This window comes from Podarcis melisellensis (genome assembly GCF_964234715.1).
Source record: "Podarcis melisellensis genome assembly, chromosome: 2".
Taxonomy (NCBI): domain Eukaryota; kingdom Metazoa; phylum Chordata; class Lepidosauria; order Squamata; family Lacertidae; genus Podarcis; species Podarcis melisellensis.
Window position 1 is genome coordinate 36,853,283 of NC_138529.1, and position 23,411 is coordinate 36,876,693.

General features: G+C 40.1%; 1 protein-coding gene across 5 annotated transcripts in view; it reads right to left on the bottom strand.

Annotated features, from left to right (window-relative positions):
• Window positions 1–7,635: 7,635 nt before the first annotated feature.
• Window positions 7,636–23,411, bottom strand: part of GAS7 (growth arrest specific 7) — a 135,065-nt gene continuing 119,289 nt past the window's right edge. For all 5 annotated transcript variants that reach the window (XM_081897970.1, XM_081897971.1, XM_081897972.1 and 2 more), the window contains exons 9-14: window positions 22,818–22,896; window positions 20,396–20,524; window positions 19,739–19,862; window positions 17,882–17,961; window positions 17,267–17,365; window positions 7,636–16,877 (exon numbers count right to left, since the gene is read on the bottom strand). In XM_081897970.1, coding sequence (XP_081754096.1) covers window positions 16,764–16,877; window positions 17,267–17,365; window positions 17,882–17,961; window positions 19,739–19,862; window positions 20,396–20,524; window positions 22,818–22,896 — 625 coding nt within the window. In that variant the 3' untranslated portion in view covers window positions 7,636–16,763. The remainder of the gene's footprint in view (window positions 16,878–17,266; window positions 17,366–17,881; window positions 17,962–19,738; window positions 19,863–20,395; window positions 20,525–22,817; window positions 22,897–23,411) is intronic.

Below are 23,411 nucleotides of genomic sequence, written 5' to 3' on the forward strand. Positions count from 1 at the left end.
CTCAGGAGGTGGCCACACCTATGGAGAACAGATGAGCCATTTTTCAATATATATATATAGATAATAATCCTGAAGTAAATAAAACTCCAGGACCTTATCAAGCAAGTTATAGATCAGTTAAAGCTATCATTCAAGAAACCTGGTTGATATACTGTCCATGTCCTTGAGAGCGATAATGTGGCTTGGTAAAATGCCATTCATTCTAGACTGTGCTTCTTGACAGTGGATTTTTTGCAGCCATTTGTGCAATTCTTCTTTTAAGACCAGTCATCTTTCAAAGTATATTTTATGGTACGTATCCAGATTTCTTGCATGAGGGTTGCTATTATTTCCTTCTAAGATGTTCTATGTTTTCAAATGTTTTGTAGGATTCCATTGACACAAAGACCCTGCCCTTTATGGCTCTTTAGCTCTTTTTAAAACAAAATTTCAGCTGGCTTAACCTGTCTTTAATGGCTCTTGCAATTCTTTCCTAGTCTCTAACAAGGTCCAGGTCTTGGTAGGGAATAACACTGTGTCATTGAATGAGATGAACCTAAAATGGCCACCCAGTTGCAAACACTGCTGGATGCAATCCAGGGAAAGTTATACTCAGAGCCTACTGAAATTAATGGAACTTATTTCCATATAATTGCACTTACACTTATGCAGCCTACATGCTAGAAAACATCAGTTCCTCTGAGACCAGCCTGAGCACTCTGGGATTCATCGCGCTGTTGACGTGCTGAATTAATGTTTACACAAAGGAAGTTGGAGAATGCCCAGCACGTCCCTGTTCCATATCATTATGCTGGTCAGACAACTCCCCAGATAATAAGCAAAACTTTTCCTTTTAGTCTATGAGGGAATGAGTGGTTTGTACACAAAGCCCTCTGGCACACAGCTTTTGTAAGAACACATTAAATAGGCAGGCAGTAATATTACCCAATGGACTATTACTTATTACTCTGTGTAGACATGAAGATTGCAATGCGCTTTAATTATCACCTGAGAGAGACAGAAAAGGTAAAGATGGAATCAATTCTTATGTTAAGATGAAAACAATGAAACCAAGAAAGTTTTTCTGTACATCCAAGGGGTGGAAACTTTATTTTGTAAAAATGAAAGTTGAATGCCAAGTTCTGTATCAGGTCGATACAGTTTATGACTTCAAAACAACCTTATGGATTTAGGCCTGGTTCACATGTTACATTAAGCCAAGTCATGGTTTAGCATGAATGTGCAAGCATAAAGTCTCCCAGAAAAGAGATTGCAACCACTTTGCTCCTCTCTGCTCATTTTGCTGATGAACCATGCTAATGACGATGTGGCGTTGTACTAACCTGGTCCAATGGTTTAGCTCTCTTCAAACTAATCATGACTGCTAAGCTTATTAAGGAATCTTTGGTGAGAGGAACTTACCAAAAACTTTTTAAAAGTCTAAGTGCACAATTTATACCAGGCACTTGTATAAATATACCAAAGTCTTGAAGAATTTTAAAACGTTTGTGAGACAGGACTTACTTTGGTGAGGCCGTGTTGATTCTTCTTCAGCAAGACTTCCTATTCTATTTGCTTGATGATTTTATATTGAATCATGCTTCCCACCAGTTTTCCTCAAACAGATGTAAGCTAAGAGCTTTAAATTACCTGGAAACCTTTTAAAAATTGGTGTTACATTGGCTACTGCCCATTCTTCTATTACGGATGCTAATGCAAGTTACTTATTTTTTTTAGAAGATAGTTCTCTCAAATATATATATAAAAAGATTTTATCTTCACAGCCTCTTATATATGCCTTTTACCATTTTCTTTTACATAACCAAAACCAACAGGGACTTTAAAAGTAAACAATGCCTCCAGGCATTGTTTTTGGAGGTATTTTGTGTGGGGTTTTGGAAACTGTGGAGGCAGAGGTGAGACAGTTGCCCACCTTTAGGGAAAGTAATAAGATAGCATTAGAAGGGTTTAGCTATTCAGTTACAGGCTGTAGCACCAGATTATTATCTTGTAGAATATTGAAACATAATCCATAGAAGGGAATAATACGAGAACTGGACTCAGGGTCACTGACCTCACAGGTCTGATTAGAGGGGTTTTCTGTATGAATTGTCAAATCAATGTATAAATTAAAACACGTGGAATTGTTTTTGAAAGGGAGATCATTATTTGAAAAGTAGACAGCAGATGCAGAAGATGAAAAGGAAACTGACAAAACCGTGCCAGTCTGATTAGAATGTAGAATACGTGATTGCTGGGATAAAGGGAAAGTGTATTATTTTGATACAAGCATTTTACAATGTCCCTCATCAAGGCTCCTGAGTATGCTTAGTAGTCATAGAATAAAAGTATGAGGTTTCTTATGGGTTAGTAATTGGCTAAAGAACGGAAGGCAGGAGCAGATGGGCAGTTCTCAATGAAGGCAAGAAAACAATAGCTGATTATCAGTACTGTATCTGGCAGGGCCAGCCCAATACTTTTTGGCACATGAGGCAAAACCCAAAATGGCGTCCCTCCTTGGAAGAAGGGGCGATTGCAGATCTACATCAGGAACAAGGGGGAAATAAAGATCAATGTGGGATCGGCTGCCGCTGGCGACCCTGCTGCTGCCCCGCAGCTGCCCCTATCTGGTGCTATTCAGTTTGCTCATAAACAAGTCTGTGATGACTAGGGAGAAAGTTAAGGATGACATCAAATTATTCAGGATGGGGGAAACCAAAGCAGACTACAAAAGGCTCCAAGAGGGACTTTCCAAACTAGGTAAATGTAGGGGCAGGAGGCAAATAAGATTTAATGCAAACAAGTTTCAAAGATGGGTAAAATGAGCTGACACAATAAAATTGATTAGCAAAAAAATCAAGACAAGCAAAAGGAAGTACACAATGTAAAGTTCATCTATGGCGTTCACTGCTATGAGATGGGATGGCAAGCAGCTTAGATGGCTTTAAAAGAGATTAGACAAATTCACAGAGACCAAGGCTATCAATGTCTGACAGTCATGCTGGCTAAGTGGAACATCCATCTTCAGCAGCACTGCGGCATGTCATAAAATGTTAGTTGTTGGGGGAGGAAGGCAACTCTCTTTCTCCCTCTCCCTCTCTCTCTCTCTCTCTCTGTGTGTGTGTGTATGTGTGTATGTGTGTGTATGTGTGTGTGTTGTGGGCCTGAGGGAGGCATCTGCTTGGTCACAGAGTGAAACAGGTGCTGTAATATGGGACTCAGAAAACGGGTATCTTCCAACTCTCATCAGCTGCAGCCACTATAGGGAGCTGTAGTCCAATAATTGGGGGGAGGCAGATCCCCTGCTCCTGCTGTACTAGATAGATGATTGTGCTGATTCCATAGGGACTGGGGTTGAAGTCCAACAATCTGCAGAGGGTCACAAGTTCCACACTGCTACTTTAGCAGAAGCTGTTAGACACTCTGGCGAGCTGAATTTTTGCTTTCTCATGCATCTGTAATATTTCCCTGTTTATTGGGAGGGGTTGGAGTTGGGGAATCAAGTGACCTTATATAATCAAATCCAAGAGGCCAGGTGAAAATAATATTTTGGGCTACTTCAACTGATTGCAGACTGTACGGTAGAAAAAACTGCAACTGTATAAATCAGCAGTTTTAATCTTCGCAACTGCTGTTATTTATCCATGAACTAGACTGATGATGTTTATCTTGTTAGAGCGAGGGCTCTACCTATCCAAATCAAACAACCATCCATCTCATTCATTTTTCAAGAAAATAAAATGGTGCACTCATTTTTCTTTATATCATCCCATAGCAGATATATCCTTTAAGGAAACAGGTACAAAACCAGCACATAACAGCCTCATTTTGCATTCTATGTATTTTAGGGTGTCCTCTTTACTCTGACTCATGGACAATCTGCACCAAGAACACTTTAGGTCTTTAAAATTGCTCTTTACTACTCAGAGCAAGAATAATAAAGGGGGGGGGACAACCTTGATTTTATTTGCTTTGCATATCACCTGCAAGACTTCACAAAAGATGAATTTCCCACATGGAAGTGACTTCTGTATAGAAAATTGCATGAAGTGTCATATACTGTGTCATACAGGTCTTCACACAATGACCTTTATGAAACAGCACCATGGTCTCATGGAATGCAGCCCATTTTACAGCCCCAGATCCACCCAACTCTGGTGCCTTTCTGTGATGTATGTAACTCTTCCAAGAGCATATGCTATCATAGGATACCACCAAAAAGGACTTCCATGGCAGGCCAAGTGACATAACTGAATCCATGTAAGTAAAGCTATCAAAGATACCAAATATGATACCTAAGGTAAAAGCTTTCCCATGCAACATATTACCGGTACTTCAGAAAACTATTTATTATTGTTATTTGTATTATTAACTGTAAAAACACTTGCAAAACAAAGTGCTGTAAAATAAAAGATAATTCCTGCATAAAACTGAAATATCACGCAAATTCTAAATTTTGTACAAATTCAGGATTTGAAAATTTCCTAGAGCCAACTGATGGCTCGGGAACCATTCTGCAAACCATATTCACATTTTTTAAAAAGTTCTACTTGATTGTAGTAATCAACAATCTTCTAAGCAGATACCAACAGAGTCTGATGACTTTTACTGCCTAGATTGATTAATTCAGACTGCAAAGATAAAAAATCAGCACATAAAACTGAAAATTGACTCATTTTGTGCTCTATGTAACCTCAGGGATCTCCTCATATGAACCAGCCTGGACCATGTGGCTGCATCTGAAGGGACATAGTATTTTATCTTTGACTGGGACATAGTCTCTAGGATGTTTTGGCACCTCAAGTCTAGCATTGCTATGAGGCTGCTACAATCAACATGAGGTCACCAAGGCCAAACAAGTAAACAAATTATACTAGAAGGAGTAATTTAGGCATCCTTCCACAAACAATTCCTTAAAAGTAAGAGGCATAATTTATCTCCAATGCCAAAATCAAGTCATGGATCTGTAAACAGAGTTACAATTTATACTGAATCTTCAGAAGATGGAGCATTTGGTTTGCAAAGTTAGAAAACAGGGCACAAATAGTCAAACTGAAGTTAGAAGTGCATACCTTAAATGACATGCATGGAAAAAGTAAAATTATTACAAACAGAAAGAAGTGTTGTCTAATTCCACAGGAATCTGCAACTTTGGTATAAACATACTGAAAGGGCTGTTTTTAAAGAAATATAAAAGCTGTCCCAGTGTACAACAGTAAATGAAAGAAGGTTTTACTCGGTACTGGTGAGGGTGAGAAGAGAATTTGTAATTACAGTACTTCTAGTAATGCCATATATCGAGGATGATTCAAACTGGAGAACATGAATGCAGAAGAGTAATACTTTAGACATGTTTTGAATTCTCCTTTGTAACACTCAGAAGAGAAGCAGAGCAACCCAATATTGCAATTGCTAAAATTATCTACCTCAGGTTATTGGAAGCTTCTGGAAACATCTGTGTAGCAAATGTTTGCTGGTTGCTCTGATGTAGCAGCAGCTCTATGTACAATTGCCTGGGGTCCTAGAAGCAGCCAGTGGATCTCTGGGCTCCTCAGAAAGTTTGAACCATGGGCCAGTGCCCCACTTGTCCCCACCCCACCCCCGCCGGCCTATACTCTAGTTCTAAATCTAGTTCTAGTTCTAAATCAGTATCTGTGACTGTTCTAAATCAGTATCTGTGACTGACCTTCAACCGTCCCAGTTCCAGTGTGGCAAATTAAGCTGCTCTTTGTCATCCTGCCTTTTTAGCTGAGCAGTTTAATAGCAAATCCTATCAGGAAGCTGTGGATGGCTTTCTGCACCTTAGGGACCAGTCTTCCCCTAGTAAATGTCTCCTACCCAGCCATATCCTCAATTAGAATTCACCACATGAGTCTTGGCCATTGCAAAATGAGTTCTCCGTCCCCTGCTGTTGAACACTATTTAATGTGAATCGTGGTCACTACATGATGGCCCCCAACTGACACTGTGAATTGTAACAGACAATGAAGCCACTGTCAGGGTACCAATCCCCTCAGCAAATATAATAATCGGAAGAGCAATTACTCCCACTTTTTGAAGGGCAGAAGACTCCTTCTTCAGACTCTGTTTGAGAGAATATTTGACAAAACGCAAAGGCTGCTAAGGAATTTACTTCAGAATTGCCAGTTTGGAATAATTGGCTGTAAGCCGGAGGAAGTCTTGCGTGTACGCATAGACACAGACAGACAGACAAACACACACACACACACACACACACAGAGAGAGAGAGAGAGAGAGATACTTCTTACCTTACATCCTTTTCTCACTGCAACTTCATAATCCATTTAATTTCAAGATGATACTCTACAGAAGCACAGCTGCTGTGTTCTTTACTGATTTGCTGCCTTGTTATTATTATTATTGTTATTAGTATTAAAATTTGTATACTGTCCTATACCTGCAGGTCTCACAGTGGTTGCAACATAAAAACAGGATATGAAAACACAAAATACATAATAAAAACAAAAACTACCCAGTCCAAGAAATGTCATTCTTATTTATTTTTAAAACTTAAAACTATATTTATTATTTGTAAAACTCAGCAAGGAGGCAGATGGTGGCAAAACTATAATATGATGACTCTACTGGTCATTGGCTCTGGTTCCACTTACTGTCGGTCTTCATGCTTTCCACCCGACCAGTGAATACCACTGTTTCTATGAGTAACAACTCATGTCTGAGGCAACAATCTACCCTTAAGAACTTCTGAGGTAAAGCAGAACAAGAATATCCTCTGCTCAGCCAGTCCTTGCCTTCCTGGTTGCTCTAGAAACTGCACTAGTTAAAACCTACTCACAGGGCTGGTAGCAGTTTTTATCCACCCCCCACCCCTCGAAGAAACCCTAATACATTGTTAACCAGGTGGGACTATGGAATGCCTACTAAAATACCCAAAATATAGATGAACTACTAGGCAATGTGTACATCAAGTATAGGTGGGTTTTGCAGATGACACTGTAATGTGAAATGACACTGAAACATGTTTCTATGTGACAGGAAAAGGAAGTTTTCTTTACCATGGATTTCTGTTTTCTGTACAATAGTTCTCAACGCTGGGGTGGCGCCTTCCCTTGGAGCATTATAGGCAGGGTCAAGTTTTGATGAACAAAGACGCCTTTGCAAGGAAACAGCAGTCACTTTTTAAGGTGCCAGAGATTTCAGACCAATGGCTGTCTTTCCTTGGAGGTCTTTTTTAACCGAAGTTGGATGGCCATTTGACAGGGATTCTTTAGCTGTGATTCCTGCACTGACATATTGGGGACCTGAGTGAAATAAAGCCTGCCTTTAGGTTCCTTCCAACTCTGTAACTCTATGATTCTATGACTCAACATCTTATTTTGTGACACCACTGGGTCAGCGTAACAGAAAAAAAGGAGCTGATAGCATGCTTTCTGCTGTGTTGCAGTGTCACCACGGAAGATGGTTAAGGGGTATTGTTATAGCAATTGACTCAATAGGGTCCAAGAGGGTGAGCCTGTTCCTATTCATTGAAATTCTGCCTCCTTGCATCCCGATGCATGTTAATCCTTTTCTATGTACGGATGTACGCATGCACATAATCATGTGGATTAATTCGAGTGTGGTCACAGAAATCCTGCTGCTTATTAGTGAAAATAACAGTTCAGTAACACAGCATTTAATGGACTGTACAGTTTATTTTACATGAGATGAGACAAAGCTTTTCAAGTGCATAATACAAACTTGCTAAAATAGAGGAAAGTACAAAGTTTATGGAAATGTTTGTACATAAGACGGGGGAAAATGTATAGCAAATACCTTCAACATTTAAGGGCTAGATCTGTAAATGGGGTAAATCAGTGCAACTCCAGTGATATTAACATTTAGGAGACATACCTGAACTGACAACAAGGCCCTTAAATTTTAACGAGTATTTATTTACCTCTTCAGCTGCAGTGTTTTAGTCATACAATTGCATGGGACGAAAAAGCCACATTAACAGTTTTCACAATGATTAAAGGCTCATTGCTGTTATTGATACACAGAGCTTACAGTAGAATTAAGTTTTTAAATGTCTAGTCAGCCCAAAAATCTGCAGCTAAGTATTATTACAAAGTTCAAAGCCATTACTGCTGGTAGAGGAAACATTTGACTGTAAAAATTTAGAAAGTGTTTAGTAAAAGGTACAGGATAAAAAGACGAGATAAGCAATGCCATTTTTAAAAATCTCTTTTTAAAAAAAAAAACTGTTTTGGGGAGAGCTAGTTGCTGGCCAGATCTGCCCTCCAAATCTATTATATCTGCAAAACTGAATTGTGCACTTTCAATTTACTCATGGGTGGTAAAAAGAAATACATTGTGAATTTGCTTATCCATATAGCCTGTGATAAGCCTACAGTGTTTGGAAACACAAGTTTTGATAACAGGGAGTGTTGCTTTCATAAGGCTACTCTGACATGGGAGACACACAGTGAATTCAGATTCACTGGGAAAATAGACAACCAAATACAGGTAACAGAAATTTCAGTGTACACCAATTTGGGAAAGGAACACAAGGATATATTTGCCAGAAATCAAAGTCAACAATCACAGTTAAGGATGTTTAAGGCTGCAATCCTATGCACATATCTTGGGAAAGCTTCCTTCTGAGTAAACATGCATAAACTGCAAGCTCCATTGATTGCAACCAATTCACTTTGCTATTCATTAGATTGTAGCCACCTTCACTTCCTTGCTCTGCAATAAACATTATTGCTACTACATAGATATGATGAATTGGGTACTCAAACACTGAAGTTAGTCTTGAGTTTTTCTGCTAACCGTATTCAATGCACATTAGGGTCAACCGATTTAAAAATATTGACAGAGTGAAATTACTACTGTCTACAAACCCCAAACATCCAAAAGGTTCATTACAATTTCCATTAAAAGCATCCTCTTCACTTGCAATGCTTATGTAACAGAACCACTAGAGAAGAACATCGGTTTGAAACAAATGCTGCCAAACTTGGAATCGGTCTGCTTAGATGTTACTGGGCACTCGCTCAAAACTTGGCACAACCTAGGGCAAAAAAGGCCCTGCACCACTTTTTCAAGGAGTGTTATGTGATTTTCCACTAGCATTAATACCGTAAAAAAATCTATATTAAAAGTGGACTATATTAAGAGTGGACTATGAGCTCAGAACTGTAAAATCTAATAATCTGAGGTGGATTTGTAATCTCTAAAATATTATTTTGCTGTTGTTTATTCAAAATGCTCAAACTGGTTGTGCTTTAGACTTACAGCAAGATCTTGCTGGAGTTTGCTTGTGATAAGAGCAGCAAAGGAAAATAACACACACACACACCCCAAAAATATCCCACATTGAGTATTTGAACACAACTGAAAATATGTCTGTTCTTCACATCCCTTCTAGATTAAAACCAATCTTATCCAAAATATTTCAACTTAATATAAGTTGGGGGGGGGGTTCTATTTCTCTTCATTTCCAATTCTCTATGCTTCCAAAACATTGGCCTTCCTGCCGCCGCCCCCTCCAAATAAGGTTCTTCTTAATTTTTTTTATTTTTACATGGTCCAAACGTTAGAATAAGAGCATTTAGCTAGATTTCAATAGTATTTGGCACTGTGGAGTGCATAAGGACTAAGAAAGTATCAGCAAGATCCGTATCTTGCTGAAATCAATGGCATACCATTGGTTTTCTGGATCACACCATAAATAAACCAAGACAGCTGAGCAGAGAACATATCAAAGAAAGGAGCCACCATATCACAATGAATTATGTAGAATACACAGCAGAGGCTCAAGACAGGCTTGCTGTAAAGTAAATTTCCAAGCACTTAAAAAAAAATTGTAGTTACCTAAATCGACTTTTTCAAAAAGTATCTGTACCAATCCTGATAGCAGGTGGAGGGTTTTCAGGAGGCGTAGGGACAAAACCCCAACTTGGAAATCTGACAAAAATTGTTGTCTGAAATTAGACCACAGCGAAGTATTCTGAAGCATGTATGAGTGGGCACAGAATGAATGGACATCAAACTAAACATCAGGAAGACTCACTGCCATGTAAGTTGAAGTCCCAGTCATATGGGAATGTCAAGTTTTGGGGTGCAGTGTTCTTTGTTTCATACCAATTATGGGATAAAAGAACTATTGTCTTGCTCCGCAATGAACAAAGGCCGCAAGATTCTCAAAACATCACCTTAACAGACGTACACAACCATCAGTTCTACAAACACATTGGTTGACTTGCTTATACGAAAAGTGAAGGAAACAAGAGTCACACAAAAGTCAAGCAGGAGAACCCCATGCAAGATCAGCAAAATGTAAAATACATGCAGTGCCACCTCCAGGCACAGTGTATGGTTACATAATGCTAAATGTGAGCGTGTACACTAGTCAAATTGCTGGGAACCTTTTAAGTTTTTGCCTGCCAAATGCAACTGCATGCTATGCCTTTGAGGTTAAAAAAAAATCCACTGTAACACATCTTAAGTTACTAGGTATTGTGATTTACGGACAAGATCTGAGAGACAACACCTTTGGTGCAAGTACTGATAGAGCACAATCAGTTCCGAGTTCATGCAACCAACGAATGTTCACTGTTGGAGACATACTGAGCTCAAGATATTGGACTGGACAAAGTCTACTTATTTACACTATTCACATATCTTTATCCACATTATATACACAAGTACTGACACTCCTAAATCAAGGCCATATCTGCACTACAGATTTCACCCTCTCTGACAGTCGTCATTTGCTCTTCCTAGGTAAGCCTGGGAACTGTACTTCTGAGGTGACGACTAGATATAGCTCTAACAGAGAATTCGCCATAATTTCACCCAACTATATTTTCCTGGACTCTTTGGAAGAAAATATCACTTTTAAACTAGCACGACAAAATCACTATTAGTTTCTAATGGAAATATGTACCATGTGTAGAAGCTTCCCACTCAACACTTCCCAATGAGGGATTATTTTAGATGCTTGATCCCACCTCCACAACTGTTGTTGCAGCTATAGGGACGAAAATCCTTGCAAGATGCGTATTTTGTTATTTCTCTGCTTGATAACAAATCTGGGGCATCATGGATACATCTGTGCTACACTTCCCTATGCCCCACTGTATCGTATAGTAATAGCCTAGTCAGCCTCTAAATTCTATAGGTCTGCTGAATTAATTTGTAAGCAAAAAAAGGGGGGGAGGGAATCAAAAGGGAGCTTATGATCAGCAACTGCCAAACAAACTTAGATCAGTTATCAGTATCCCGAGTGTCTCATGCCATGTAGCTGTGCAAGCTAAATCTACACAAAGTTTTAAGAATCATTTTGCCCGCCGCTCCTTTCAAAATGGTCGCCTGCTCATTTCATCAGATGTTCTTTCGTCCTTGTATTCTCAGGCTCGTGCCCTGTCACATTTCCCCCTACTCCCACCTTTTAAAGATGGAAATGTAAGCCCTTTTGTGCTCATAGCCATCCTTACGATGGCACTTCTGTGCTGTTTTCACATCAGAGCCTGGCTAATAATGGAACACTGGATCAGAATGCAGCTGTGAAGGCAGCCTAAGTAGCATTGCTAAGCAAAGCCTAGAACAAGCCTGCATTGTCTGTGACAGAAAATAGCAGAAAAAATTTGCTTTCCCTTCCCATTTCACACTATACAGAGGCAGGGCAGCTGGCAAAATTCTGAACTGGATGTAGGAAAAACAGAACAACAGATGTATGAGAAGGAATTCAGAATTTTAATAGTGACTTCATCCCTGCTGTAGGGGAGGGAAGGGGGTGGGGAAATCAAAAATAGAAGGATGACTGTAGAGAACTTGAGCTTCTCCACAGTTCACAAAATTGAGCTTATGGACGATATACTCTGAAAGCATACAGAATAGTCCTGAATGCCTAAAAACACCAGGGCAGCCATTGAAGCAGGGATTTAGCAGGTCTTGCTTAGGAGGCCTTGTATTTATGAAAACATTGCAACCTTAATAAAACAATAATACTATGGAGTAAGCCCTACTTTACAAAGGGCTTACTTCTGAGTAAATGCATAGATTTGTTCTGTAAAAGATTACATCTAGCAGCGAGAGTAAAGCTATGTCTTAGGAACAGGTGGCATACAAAACTGGTATGTCCCTGAATAAAGTCAATGAGATTCTACAACAATTATGAAGAGACAGGTGCCCCAGCAGAACAAAGGGTGTGTGTGAAATATAGCAGCAGCAGATGGCTACACAATGATGTCTGGCATGGAAGACAAGCACTGTGCTTAGGTTTTATTCATAAACTATGGATCATCTTTTAACTTACTGGGCTGTATTCAATTACAGCATCCCACCAGATCAAGGATTTCCAGATCAGCTTGCCAGTTGGAACAATCCCCCCTCCCACCGTGTTGTTCTGGGGGACCCTCCTGCCTCCCAAGAACCAAATTTTTGGGGGTGCAGGAGGAGGAGATGGGGGGGGGAGTCCTGCTGTAAAGGCAGGGCTTCTATTGATAGGGTTTATTAAATGAATCCCACCCATTCAGAGTAAGTGGCTTGTGGACTACAGTCAGTGAGTACCTGAGAGGGTATATAAAAAAGGACCAAGCCTTTCGTTAGGTCACTAGACCTATTACCTCATTTCCTTTTGTACTGAAAAACACAGATTTCCATCTGGATATGCTCAGAGTTCCTGTTATAGTAACTGCCCGATGGCTAGCAGATTTGTTAAGTCCCCAAACTGTGCTTAGGAGTGTTTATTTTATTTTAAGCTGATTATATCTTAGAACACACCTTTTCCAGAAAAGAAACTGGAGATGTTAGAAAGACATCCCCATAGAGCAATAAAACTCTCCTATGTGAAACTGGAAAACTGAACAAATCAGTTAAGACTTATTTCATATTGTTGAGTGTTGGCAAGTGTATAAGCCATGAGCACTGTGTGTTAAAATGACATTGAGATTAAGCAGCTAGAAAACAGATGCAACAAAAATTGGCTGTTCATGAATGGCTAATCTAATGAAAATTCAAGTTAAATATGAACTGATATAAAAGAAGAACCTGAAGCGTGAATGGCACTTGCGAACCATCTCATGACTGCAAGTCATAGAACAAATGTCATTTTTAAAAATATATAAATAGTAGGAATGTGATCAATAGCACCCAGAAAGCAAGGACATCCAGTGAGAACACTGAGATGGCACAGGAGTTCAACAGAGGCAATGAGGTTTTGAACTTCAATTAAAGAACATCACAAAATTGGCATGCTGAACTTTTTTTGTTGGTCTCCTTTTAAAAGAACATTATCATTTGAACAGCTCTCTCCTTTTAAGTTTTGAGCCCATACGTTTAGATGAGAACGAAGCACAAATCATAAAGCAGTACAGCAAAGAAAGTTTCTGAGGACAAGCCTGAGTAGAAACATGTTACACATAAAATGGCTGTCCGGTTATGGTGAAATGGTTGGGTGTAATGCTCTGATTGTTTCCCCCGAAAGGCTTTCTTAAGTCATGAAAAGCAACCATCCATTGCATCAGGTTATGCAGAGAACCAGAAGAGCAAAGAAAGAGGCCATTTAATCTGTTCCTTGCCAACTAATTGTCTATTCAGGATTTGCAAATCAGGGGCAAGGAAAGGGCTCAACAACCCCTTCTCTCACTCTGCTTGCCCCTTCCTCTGTTTGAAGCCACCTATATCTACTTTACATGCCAAAAGAGAGCTTTAAGGAGAACAAGGAAGGAGAAAATGAGGATGTTAGAGGGTAGTACTAATGGCTTGAACCTAATGGAACCGGCCACTCAAATCTTAGAACTCAATGGGTGCCACTTGGTGCAAGACATAAATTTTAAAGTGCGAACAGGCTGTATCAGCCCTGAAGAAAAAGGTATCTGGTATATAAAAATAGCAAAACAAACAAACAAACCTAGCACAAGCACATTACCAATTACCTTATAGATCTGCCACATTATAAAAAGAGACTTCTAAATCAGTATATAATCTTTAGCAATGTCTGGGAGAGCTTGCTTTAAATGAGGCGGCTCCTCAAAGTAAAATTGGTAGAGCAGAGTGCAGTGTGATACCTCCAGACTCTGAAGAAAAAAGGAGAAAGACACCAGAAACATGGAGAGGGAGCATAAATGGGTAGGTCACTACAGAACATAGAAAAATGAGACAATTCTTATTTGGTGCAAAGCAGCAGACACACGAGAACAAAATCTGTCATGTGCTGTTGAGTATTTATGGAGCAATGGCTTAAAATATATTTTGAGAGATGGTCTGTTATTTTTCACAATTTGTGTGGGCAGTTTCACTTATGTTGGCTGATACCTGAGAACACACGTGAAGGAAAATGAGAGGACAAGGTCTATATCATGCAGGGAGCAGACTGCTAAACAGTGACAAGTGAGAAGGCCAGGAAAAGGCAAGTGAGGGATTCTCCAGACAATGGCAAGCTGGTTGAAGGATGCACAGAATATGGAAATATGACTCTGGTTTTCAAAACAGGAAGAAGAATTGAACGGATGCCTTGGAAATCTTTTTAATGCTGGGATGTGTCCAAGTCTCAATTTCCCCACACATACCAACAGGATAAATCGTTCTTTTTGCAACCTTGATGGTCAGTTTCTTGGGGGGGAAGGATGAAATGTGTTTCCTATTAGAAACCTGATGTTACACAGAAAGAGGGGAAAAAATGATATTTCACTGGAAGTAAAGCAAGGGAAAAGTACGCAAGAATGATAAAATTAGCTGAAGTTGTGTTATAACTTATTGGGATAGTTTGCTTGACAGCACCTCTCCCACCTACACCTCAACCCACCCAGGCCAAAGTGAGCTCATGGAACTCCACTTATCTGCAACACCTATCATCATTCAAAAAATAAAAACATTTATTCAGCGATTATGAGAAATCTAGTCATAGTACAGACTTAGGCATTCCAGTAAAAAGAATATTGGAATACTCAGGAAGGACATAAAGGGCTATCTGCTCCTCACATTTGCTTATGACAGCTGATCAAACAAAACACTTGGCAGTATGAGGAATGAAGAGAGATCTGATAAACTCAGAGGGGAAATATTTGTTCTGTATAAATACCAAGGCAAGACAAGGCCAGACAAATGAAGAAAAAAGAGGGACAAAGAACACCGTGGTTCTTCCCCAACAGTTCTCAACATTTGGGACCTCAGGATCAATTGGGTCCATCGTCATTCACGAAAAGAGCTGCACTTCAGAATATTAGCTTCAGAATGCATATTTGGCTGGATTTATACAATCGTTTCTAATTTACTTGTGTTGATTTTTGGCTATCACAGCATGTTGGGAGCTACATGGAACTCGGTCTTCTAAAAAGATTTAACACAGACTGAATTCCTTGTTTTAAAATGGCTGCCATGATGGAGGAGTTCAGGAGCCAAAGGCCTCTTAAATCCTCCCCAAAGAGCAGGACCCACTTGAATGTTGCTGTGGCAATTGGATAAATCCACCTTTTGGGTAACTTATGTTTGAGGTAAGACACATTAGCTAGGAAGTTCTGCCATCTATATAGTCTGTAAACTCCTAAGTTATTTGGTGGAAAGTAAAGCTCAAGCAATGCCTTAATTAATTTGATTTGGCTACAATCTTTCAAGGGAAGCATTCAAAAAGTTCTTTGAAGACTACAGCATCAGGGTCCTAATCACTGCAGCCTTATTTTCTATTCTATGGAGGACATTCTTTTCTTCTGGAGAGTGCTGATAAATGTGTGCAATTCTCAGAACATTGCCTCAAGAATTGTCCCTGGCAAAGTCAAGGAGACCATGGGTGGGATTCATTGTCACGCTGTTACAAATGTTCTGCCTACACAAGCATATCAGCTTGCCAGATGGAACAATCCCCCCTCCCACCGTGTTGTTCTGGGGGGCCCTCCTGCCTCCCAAGAACCAAATTTTGGGGGGTGCAGGAGGAGGAGATGGGGGGAAAGCTCTGCTGTAAAACAGAAGCCCTCCTGCAGGGCTTCCACTGATAGGGTTTATTAGATGAATCCCACCCATTCAGAGTAAGTGGCTTGTGGACTACAGTCAGTGAGTACCTGAGAGGGTATATAAAGAAGGACCAACCTTTTCATAAGGTCACCAGACCTATTACCTTATTTTTTTTGTACTGAAAAAGACACAATTTCACAGATGGCCTCACAACAGCAGTCTGCAGTCATGGGAGTCAGGATTTGTTAAAAAATACATATTGTACAGGCTTTACTGTTATCCTCACAACACCCCTGTGAGGTAGGTTAGCTTTATGAATGCCATTTCATAAATTGTAAAGGGAGGACAGGAGCATTTTCCTCAAACCCCCCTCCTTTCCATACAATTAAGAGGCAATATTCAGGAAGATCTCACTCCTTCCAGAGTCGTGTTCAAATTCACCAGTCTCGTTTGTTTGGCAGAGGCATATTGTGTCTTAGCATTGCTGTACAAACAGAGCGTCATGCAAGGGGAGTAGCATGAGATAGTCAATCACAACTGAATAGCAAAACTCTCTTTGTACCAGAAAACAACCCCTGCAGCTTATCACGAGTGTGGCAACTGCTTGGCTGCTGACAGCCCATTTTTGAAAGGAAGTATAAAGCGTGGCTTCTCAAACCTGGAATGTTCGATGTTTAAGGCAAAGCACAACAGGAAATGAAATAATGATCAAACATGACAGAAATAGTCCCTACAGGCAATAATAAATATATAAGGAAGCTGACAGCAGAACGTCTCTCTTTTCCCTACTCCTGAGGCTTTACAGAACTCTCTCGAACATGGCTGGGACAAGGAGCCCACCACTTACAACCAGTAACAGCAGTCTATATCTCCATATCCACGGGTCTGATATTACCGGTTTTGTGTTCTTTTACCCACAGTTCCCTGTCTTTGGCTGGATCCACTTTCTGAAGCAACTGATCCACAGGTTCTACTGTCTAAAAGACACAGAAACAACAGCAGTGTTACCATAAGAGCATAAGGGAATGCTTCATGAGACCCCCTAGCAAAACTGAACCACTTCCCCACCTCCTTTTCCCAGTTCTTCATATTTGTTTCCTCACCGTGCTCAGACAACATTTCCAACTAGGCCTTGAGCTATTCCAAGGGTACCATTTTGAAAGAAGAGCAGACCACAGATATTACATCAAGGAGGCCAATGCGTTTTAATAGATCGTTTGTTTTTTCAAGTCAGCTGTGGTACTTATGCCATTGTCTACACTGGAGGGCAAGAGTTTGGCGGGCTCAGTGCAACTCTCAGGCCTTGGGTTTACAAGGGCCTGATGAAATACTGCTTCAGAAAGGAGAAAAGGCCAAGCAGACTCACGCTTTGGTTGAACATATCTGTCTCGTGCCGCAACTGCGTATATTGACAAAGGTGCTGCCGAATCATTTCCACTCTCTCCACCTCTAGCCTCTCAAGCTCCTGAAAGGAAACAATAAAAGATTTTCATTAAAAGATTGGGGATAAGGCAGTATACTTGAACATCAAATGAAAGGTGAGATTGCTTTATGTGAACCACCTAGAATTTCTTAGTGACTAAGAACTTCACTATTGTTCTCTAAAGAATCCATCCAAAACGAGAGCATGGATCAAACAAGAGCTGAAGCAGATGAAGGCTTTACCTGCTACCACAGCTCCTACTATGAATACCCAATCGATAGTCTCTGTAATGAGCCCTCTCAGAATGCATGGGCCACTGTAACAGTGCACAGACCAGAAAAACTGTTGCATACACAATGTATGCTGAATTTGCCAAGATAGCTTTTTAAGGTTTAATGTTTTACTATGTTTTTATATATCCTGGAAGCCGCCCAGAGTTGGACCTGAGAATGTTGTGGCAAGATCAGGCATGGGCTGAACTTTTGATAACGTTTACCAGATGGGCACTTATCACCCAAGTTTTGCAAGCATAACATGGAGAGACCCTACATGACATACCAGAGAGGTGGTCACCATTTCTTCAAACCACTTTGACTGGGCTTGATTATACAGATCCACACAGCGCATGAGGTCATCTCCTGCAACACACAAAGCAAAGCAAAGAACAGTGAGTAACTTTTTTCTTTGCAAGCCCACTCACTCGCCCTAAAGGTTACTTAGAAGTGAAAGTGCAGTTATCTACAAGTTTCTACATGCAAGGTGTTAAGACCAAAGAGAATGTAGTGTAGCTAAATCAAACTCATTAGGAGAGAAGTGAGTGGTGATCTCTCCATCCTTATTAATAGGAGTGAAACATAGTTGTCAAACACAAACCACGGGCTCATCCAGCTGGACAGCATGCCTCACAATGGAGCATTTTTGTAAGACAAACACTGAGAAAGAAACCAGTCCAGTGATTTCCTACCTCCCAGGGTATGTCCTCCTCTCCCTTCAAGGAAATCTCCCCAAGTCTCCCTAGCCACAGAGGCCAAGAGTCATGAAAATATTCAGAAACTGTGTCATGGAACAAAGGGAAAAATATTGTTTCCCACTTTTTGAAATTTCAATTTCAATTGGACTGAGAAACAAAATTACAGTTCAGGCAGGAAACAAAATGGAGTTTTTGCCCCAAGCCTTGGATATTTATTTGCTATGTCAAATGGGCAATCCATGCTTGTTTTATGGCTTCCCTTTGTTAAACTCTCTTTACTGGCCAGGAGTAGCTGTCCGGGGGGGGGGGGGGCAAGAGGAACCATATACCTGATCTCCTCACAGCAGAATTGCTTCCATGTACCAGAATGGTGCAGAGGTGCAGAAGGCAGCAGTGATGTCATATGAGTAAAGCCAATCAAGCGCCCCAGCCTAACCCTCACTGCTATCCTCACGTTGCAGCATGCTGGTAAGCAGCAGGAAAAGCTGCTCCTCTTATCAGTTTCAGCATGGATCATTCTAATGCTGCTACTACCTGAAACCTCAAATATTGTTTTCAAGCAGAACAAATGCAGGAGCAGACCCAGGCTAATGCTGTTTTTAAATCATATGATTTTTTTAAGCAAGGTTTTTGAGTCAAGTAGTAGTGAATATCTCTCCTGCCATCTAGTGTACAAATCAGAGAGTATGTATTTTATAAGATGCAATTTACATGGAATCAGGAAGTGTTGAATGTAGAGAGCACCTCCAGCACTACTTTCTGCTAGTCACATATTTAACATAAATACAAGGAAACAGAGAGGAAATGGACAAATTTAATCACAGAAAGTCACATCACTGAACTAACCAGCTTCAAGGAGTGTTGACAATTTGATATACTAAACTCTTGTCTGACTCTTCCAGCATTACAAAGACCTCCATAATTGGTCACTTTTCCTTAATTGCTCTACATACATTTCCTCCTCTTGTCTTTCAGATGTAAGTAACAGTGGTCCTCTGTGGGGGGGAAAGAAGCTAAATCCTGGAACTTATCAATAGCACCTAAACCTTGGGATGTCTGTAGTAAATATTTGCAATCTAACCAGAAGGAAGGAACTGTTATGAATTCAGCCCTGATCAACACCAAATGTTAAGATTCAGGGAGTTAGTCAGCCTTCCTCAACCTGGTGTCCATCAGATGCTGTTGAAGCAAAACTGTTATCATCCTTGGCTATTAGCCATGCTGGCTAGGACTGATGGAAGTTGTAGTCCAACAACATCTGGAGGGCATCACATTGGGGAAGTGGAGTGAGGCAGTCAGCATTTGTGCTCTCTTTATCCTCTCACAAAATAGTGCTTCCCAAACTTTAGTTTTCTCCTAAGCTAAAACAGCAGGGACTTTGTTCCACCTAACTTTCTTTTACAGCACTGTTCCCTGCCTTCTTAACACATGTTATCCTCACTCACCAGCTTGGGTGGACTTCCGCCTAGCCTTCTTAATTTCCTCTTCTGTCTTGTTGCTGAGTTTTATCTCCAACTGCTGTGTTTTCATCTCTAAATCCTTTTGCCTCTCCGATAATGCTTTTCGGGCCTTGAAACAAAAAGAAATGGCCATGAAATCCTCCTCAGCAGAAAAACAATACCCATTTGCCTCCTCTTTTTCATATTCCTCCCCCCCTTTCAGAATTAATCACTGCAATATGGAACATATGCCCTTGTTGGAGGCCATGAACCTGGAACATGAACCATGAGACACAGAGATTCTTCCTCTTCTGTGTGATAGTTTTAGCACCACAGAAAAGATTAAAGGTGCTCTTTAGAGTAGTTCTTCAGATGTGGCAACTATTAAATCATTAGGAATGCTGGAGCAAACAACATTTAATAATATTAATATCTACACTATGTTCGTCTGAGAAGTCAGCTACTTTGGCTTAATATAGGGCACGCTAAAAAGTTGAAGCATGAACTACATGCACTTGTTTCTTCAAACCAAAATAGATTTGGCCGGGGAAGAAACATAAGCTATCGTCGTCTGTTTCTGAAGGTGGCATTGCCAAGTTATCCCTAACCTTCAGGCAGCCCACTGACCCCCTCAAATGAACTCATCTGACTGCTTTGGCTTACCTTTTCCACGGATGCATACCGGCTAACCAGCTGCTTCCTCAGATCAGCAATGTGATGGTCATACTTCTTCATGTCTTTCTTGAAGTTTTCTCGGAAGTTGAGAAGGGGTTTCTCCACCTCTGCCTGGAGCTGAAACAAAGGGCAAGGGAAATTTGGTTGAGGAAGGACTAATGGCTGATAATTGATACACCTCTATTTTGGCCATAATTTTTTCAAGGTGTATGGCATAGGAAATTTCCAGTTTGCGTAGTGTGGGTGACACACTCTATTTTTATTTATTTGTTTATTCATTCATTCAAGTTAAATCCCACCCATCCTTTTGAAGGAGTCCATGTTGGCAAATACATCCATAATGGAACAATTTATAAAAAAACCCAATTACAATTAAAAATATTTTCTTATCCGCAGCATCTGGTGATTCCAGGATGCCAGGAGCACTATACTTCAAACATCAATTGGAATAGTAACAGCACCGGGGGAGAAAGTATTTTTAGCCTTGTCTCCAAGTTCTGTATTCCTGATTGAAATCTCCTCCTTGAAACTGCTATTATCCCCCCTCAGAGAAAAAGACAGATGCTTGTAACAGTATTGTATTTCCCCCAACAGGACTAGCAAGTGCAGGCGGGGTGGGGGGTGGGGAATGGGTGTTCAAAAAATAGCCTTTCCCCTCAGCAATGGTGTGCCAGTCAAAATGCTGCACATCCCAATTTAACAGAGAGAAAAGAGCTGGGAGATCTGGCCATGGATTTCCCGGTCACATCTGTTATGGCTCTCAAACACAACGACATCAGTACTGTCTGCAAAGCAGACCTATTCTGTCTCAACCAACTGCAGGAATGAAAAAGGCAACCAGGGGAAGGACATTTCCACCCCCAAGTCATGACTTAGATGCATGTGGACTACATAACCAGCCAAACACTGACTCAGTGTATATTTCAACATGTCTGCAACAATTGAAACCATGAGGCAGGCAAAATTTGTCTGCTGTCTAATCTCTTAACGACTTGATCATGAGAAGGGCAGTTATTCAGCTGAATCAATAGTCTTGGGACTGCTGTGTATTCCTTCCAGGCACAGACTGATGAAAAAAGGTCACTTGAACTAATAGTTTTCTTTCTAAAGCAGTGCTGTGATAGCATTGAAGGTAGTTAATTTCTACCCATCCCAGATTTTCAGACTGAATACCGCCCCCAGCACACATATTATGCAGTAATCACACAACTCATACACCAAACTCCACCCACATTAACTGAGCTTGCAGCCTTGAGCATTGTGATTCCAAGGAAACTGACAAATTTATCAGATGAAAATGGAAAGAAGTTATCTGCAGAACTTGTCTCTATCAGAGGATATGCACCCAATTAAGTGATAATTCCACAATGTGCTAACCTATTTTTCTGCTTATTTCTAAGCTGCTAACCTTTGAATAAGGCTGTTTATTATTTTTAATTGGAAGTGCAATTCAATGATAAAAGCTTTCAGATTTCACTATTTTAATGCTTTAATCTCTCCCATGGACTTGACTCATAGGACTTGAAAAAGATCAACTTTGGCTGCTTCAAGAATGGTATTTGCCCAGATTTGGAAAGAGGATGCTGTTCCAACTAAGGAAGAGTGGCTGACTATACTGATGGATTACGCTGAAATGGCAAAATTAACGGGTGTGCTAAGAAACCAAGAGAATTTATTATTATTATTAAGGAGTGGGGAATATTTGTGGAATATTTGAAAAATCATGGTATGCAACTAAGTGCATTGGTAGGGTTAACTTAATCAGTTAAAAGTATAATTAAGATTAATTGTCGAACAATTAAAAAATGGAGTAAAGTGGAAAATGCAGTGTTAAAAATTTAAATAAGAAACCACAAAAGGGGGGGAGGGAAGTCTGACATGTATTTGTATTGGAAGTACAAGACAGTAAGATGTGTATTTGTAAACTTTTGAAAACGGAAAATACTTAATAATAATAATAATAATAATAAAACTTTGGCTGGTTCATGCCTAAAGTTTGCATATGGTGCTTTCTTAGGAATCAATGAAGGGACCACAGATCAATGGCAGAGGACATGCTTTGAGTGCAGAAGGTCCAAAGTTCAAACCTAGGCATCCCCACTTAAAAAAGGGATTGCAGAACAGATTATGTAAGAGAGCACTGCCAGCCAGAGTAAACAACAGTCTGGCCTGATGAAAGGCAGCTTCCTATCATCCAGCATTAGAGGGCCACAACAGTCATTTGCTTAAATAGCTTCTGATTTTGGGGAAAAGCAACTCACTGGGATCCTTCTGTTCTCCAGACATCTTATCCAGTTTACCCATGAAAATCCCACAAATGCAGCTTTTATGTAAAACTGCACCCCAGTTTTCAGAAAACATGTTCTGCTGGTCTCAACCCCACACAGAAGATTCCTTATGAAGTGATTACCTTGGAGGAAAACTTGAGGTGAACCTCTGCTTCATCAGCCAGGCTTTTCTTCAGCTGAGACCAAGACTCTCCAAGCGTCCTGAAACATATGTTACGGGTAAGAAATTTACTCATTCATTAGCATCCAGTTCTCATCATTACAAACGTACGTTTCTGTTAGCAGTAGCATTCCAAATACTACACATAATGGGAACATTTGCATTTCAGAGTGCTGAACTCAAAAGACAAAAAATGTAAATTATCTTACATAATTTTTCTCTCTAGACTCATGTTCAGATTCACATTCGGGGGAAGGAAGATGAGCATAATTATTTTCAGCAAAATCTCATCCCATTTCCCCCATCCACCCCCTGGAATAAATTACGCTCACAATCCCTTAGTGCTGTTTAGGCTCATAATTACCATTCATTTGAGACAAACTAGCAACTTTTCTACCTGTGCTCTTACTTGTAGTTATAATAATTCAGCAAAGGTAACTAATGACTTCTTCAGCTACTGATTTGAGTATGTAATTTGATACTTTTTAAATACCAAAAGGGATAGCTTAACTATAAATTGAAGCATAATATGTAGAGTAGCCATAAAATGTTGATT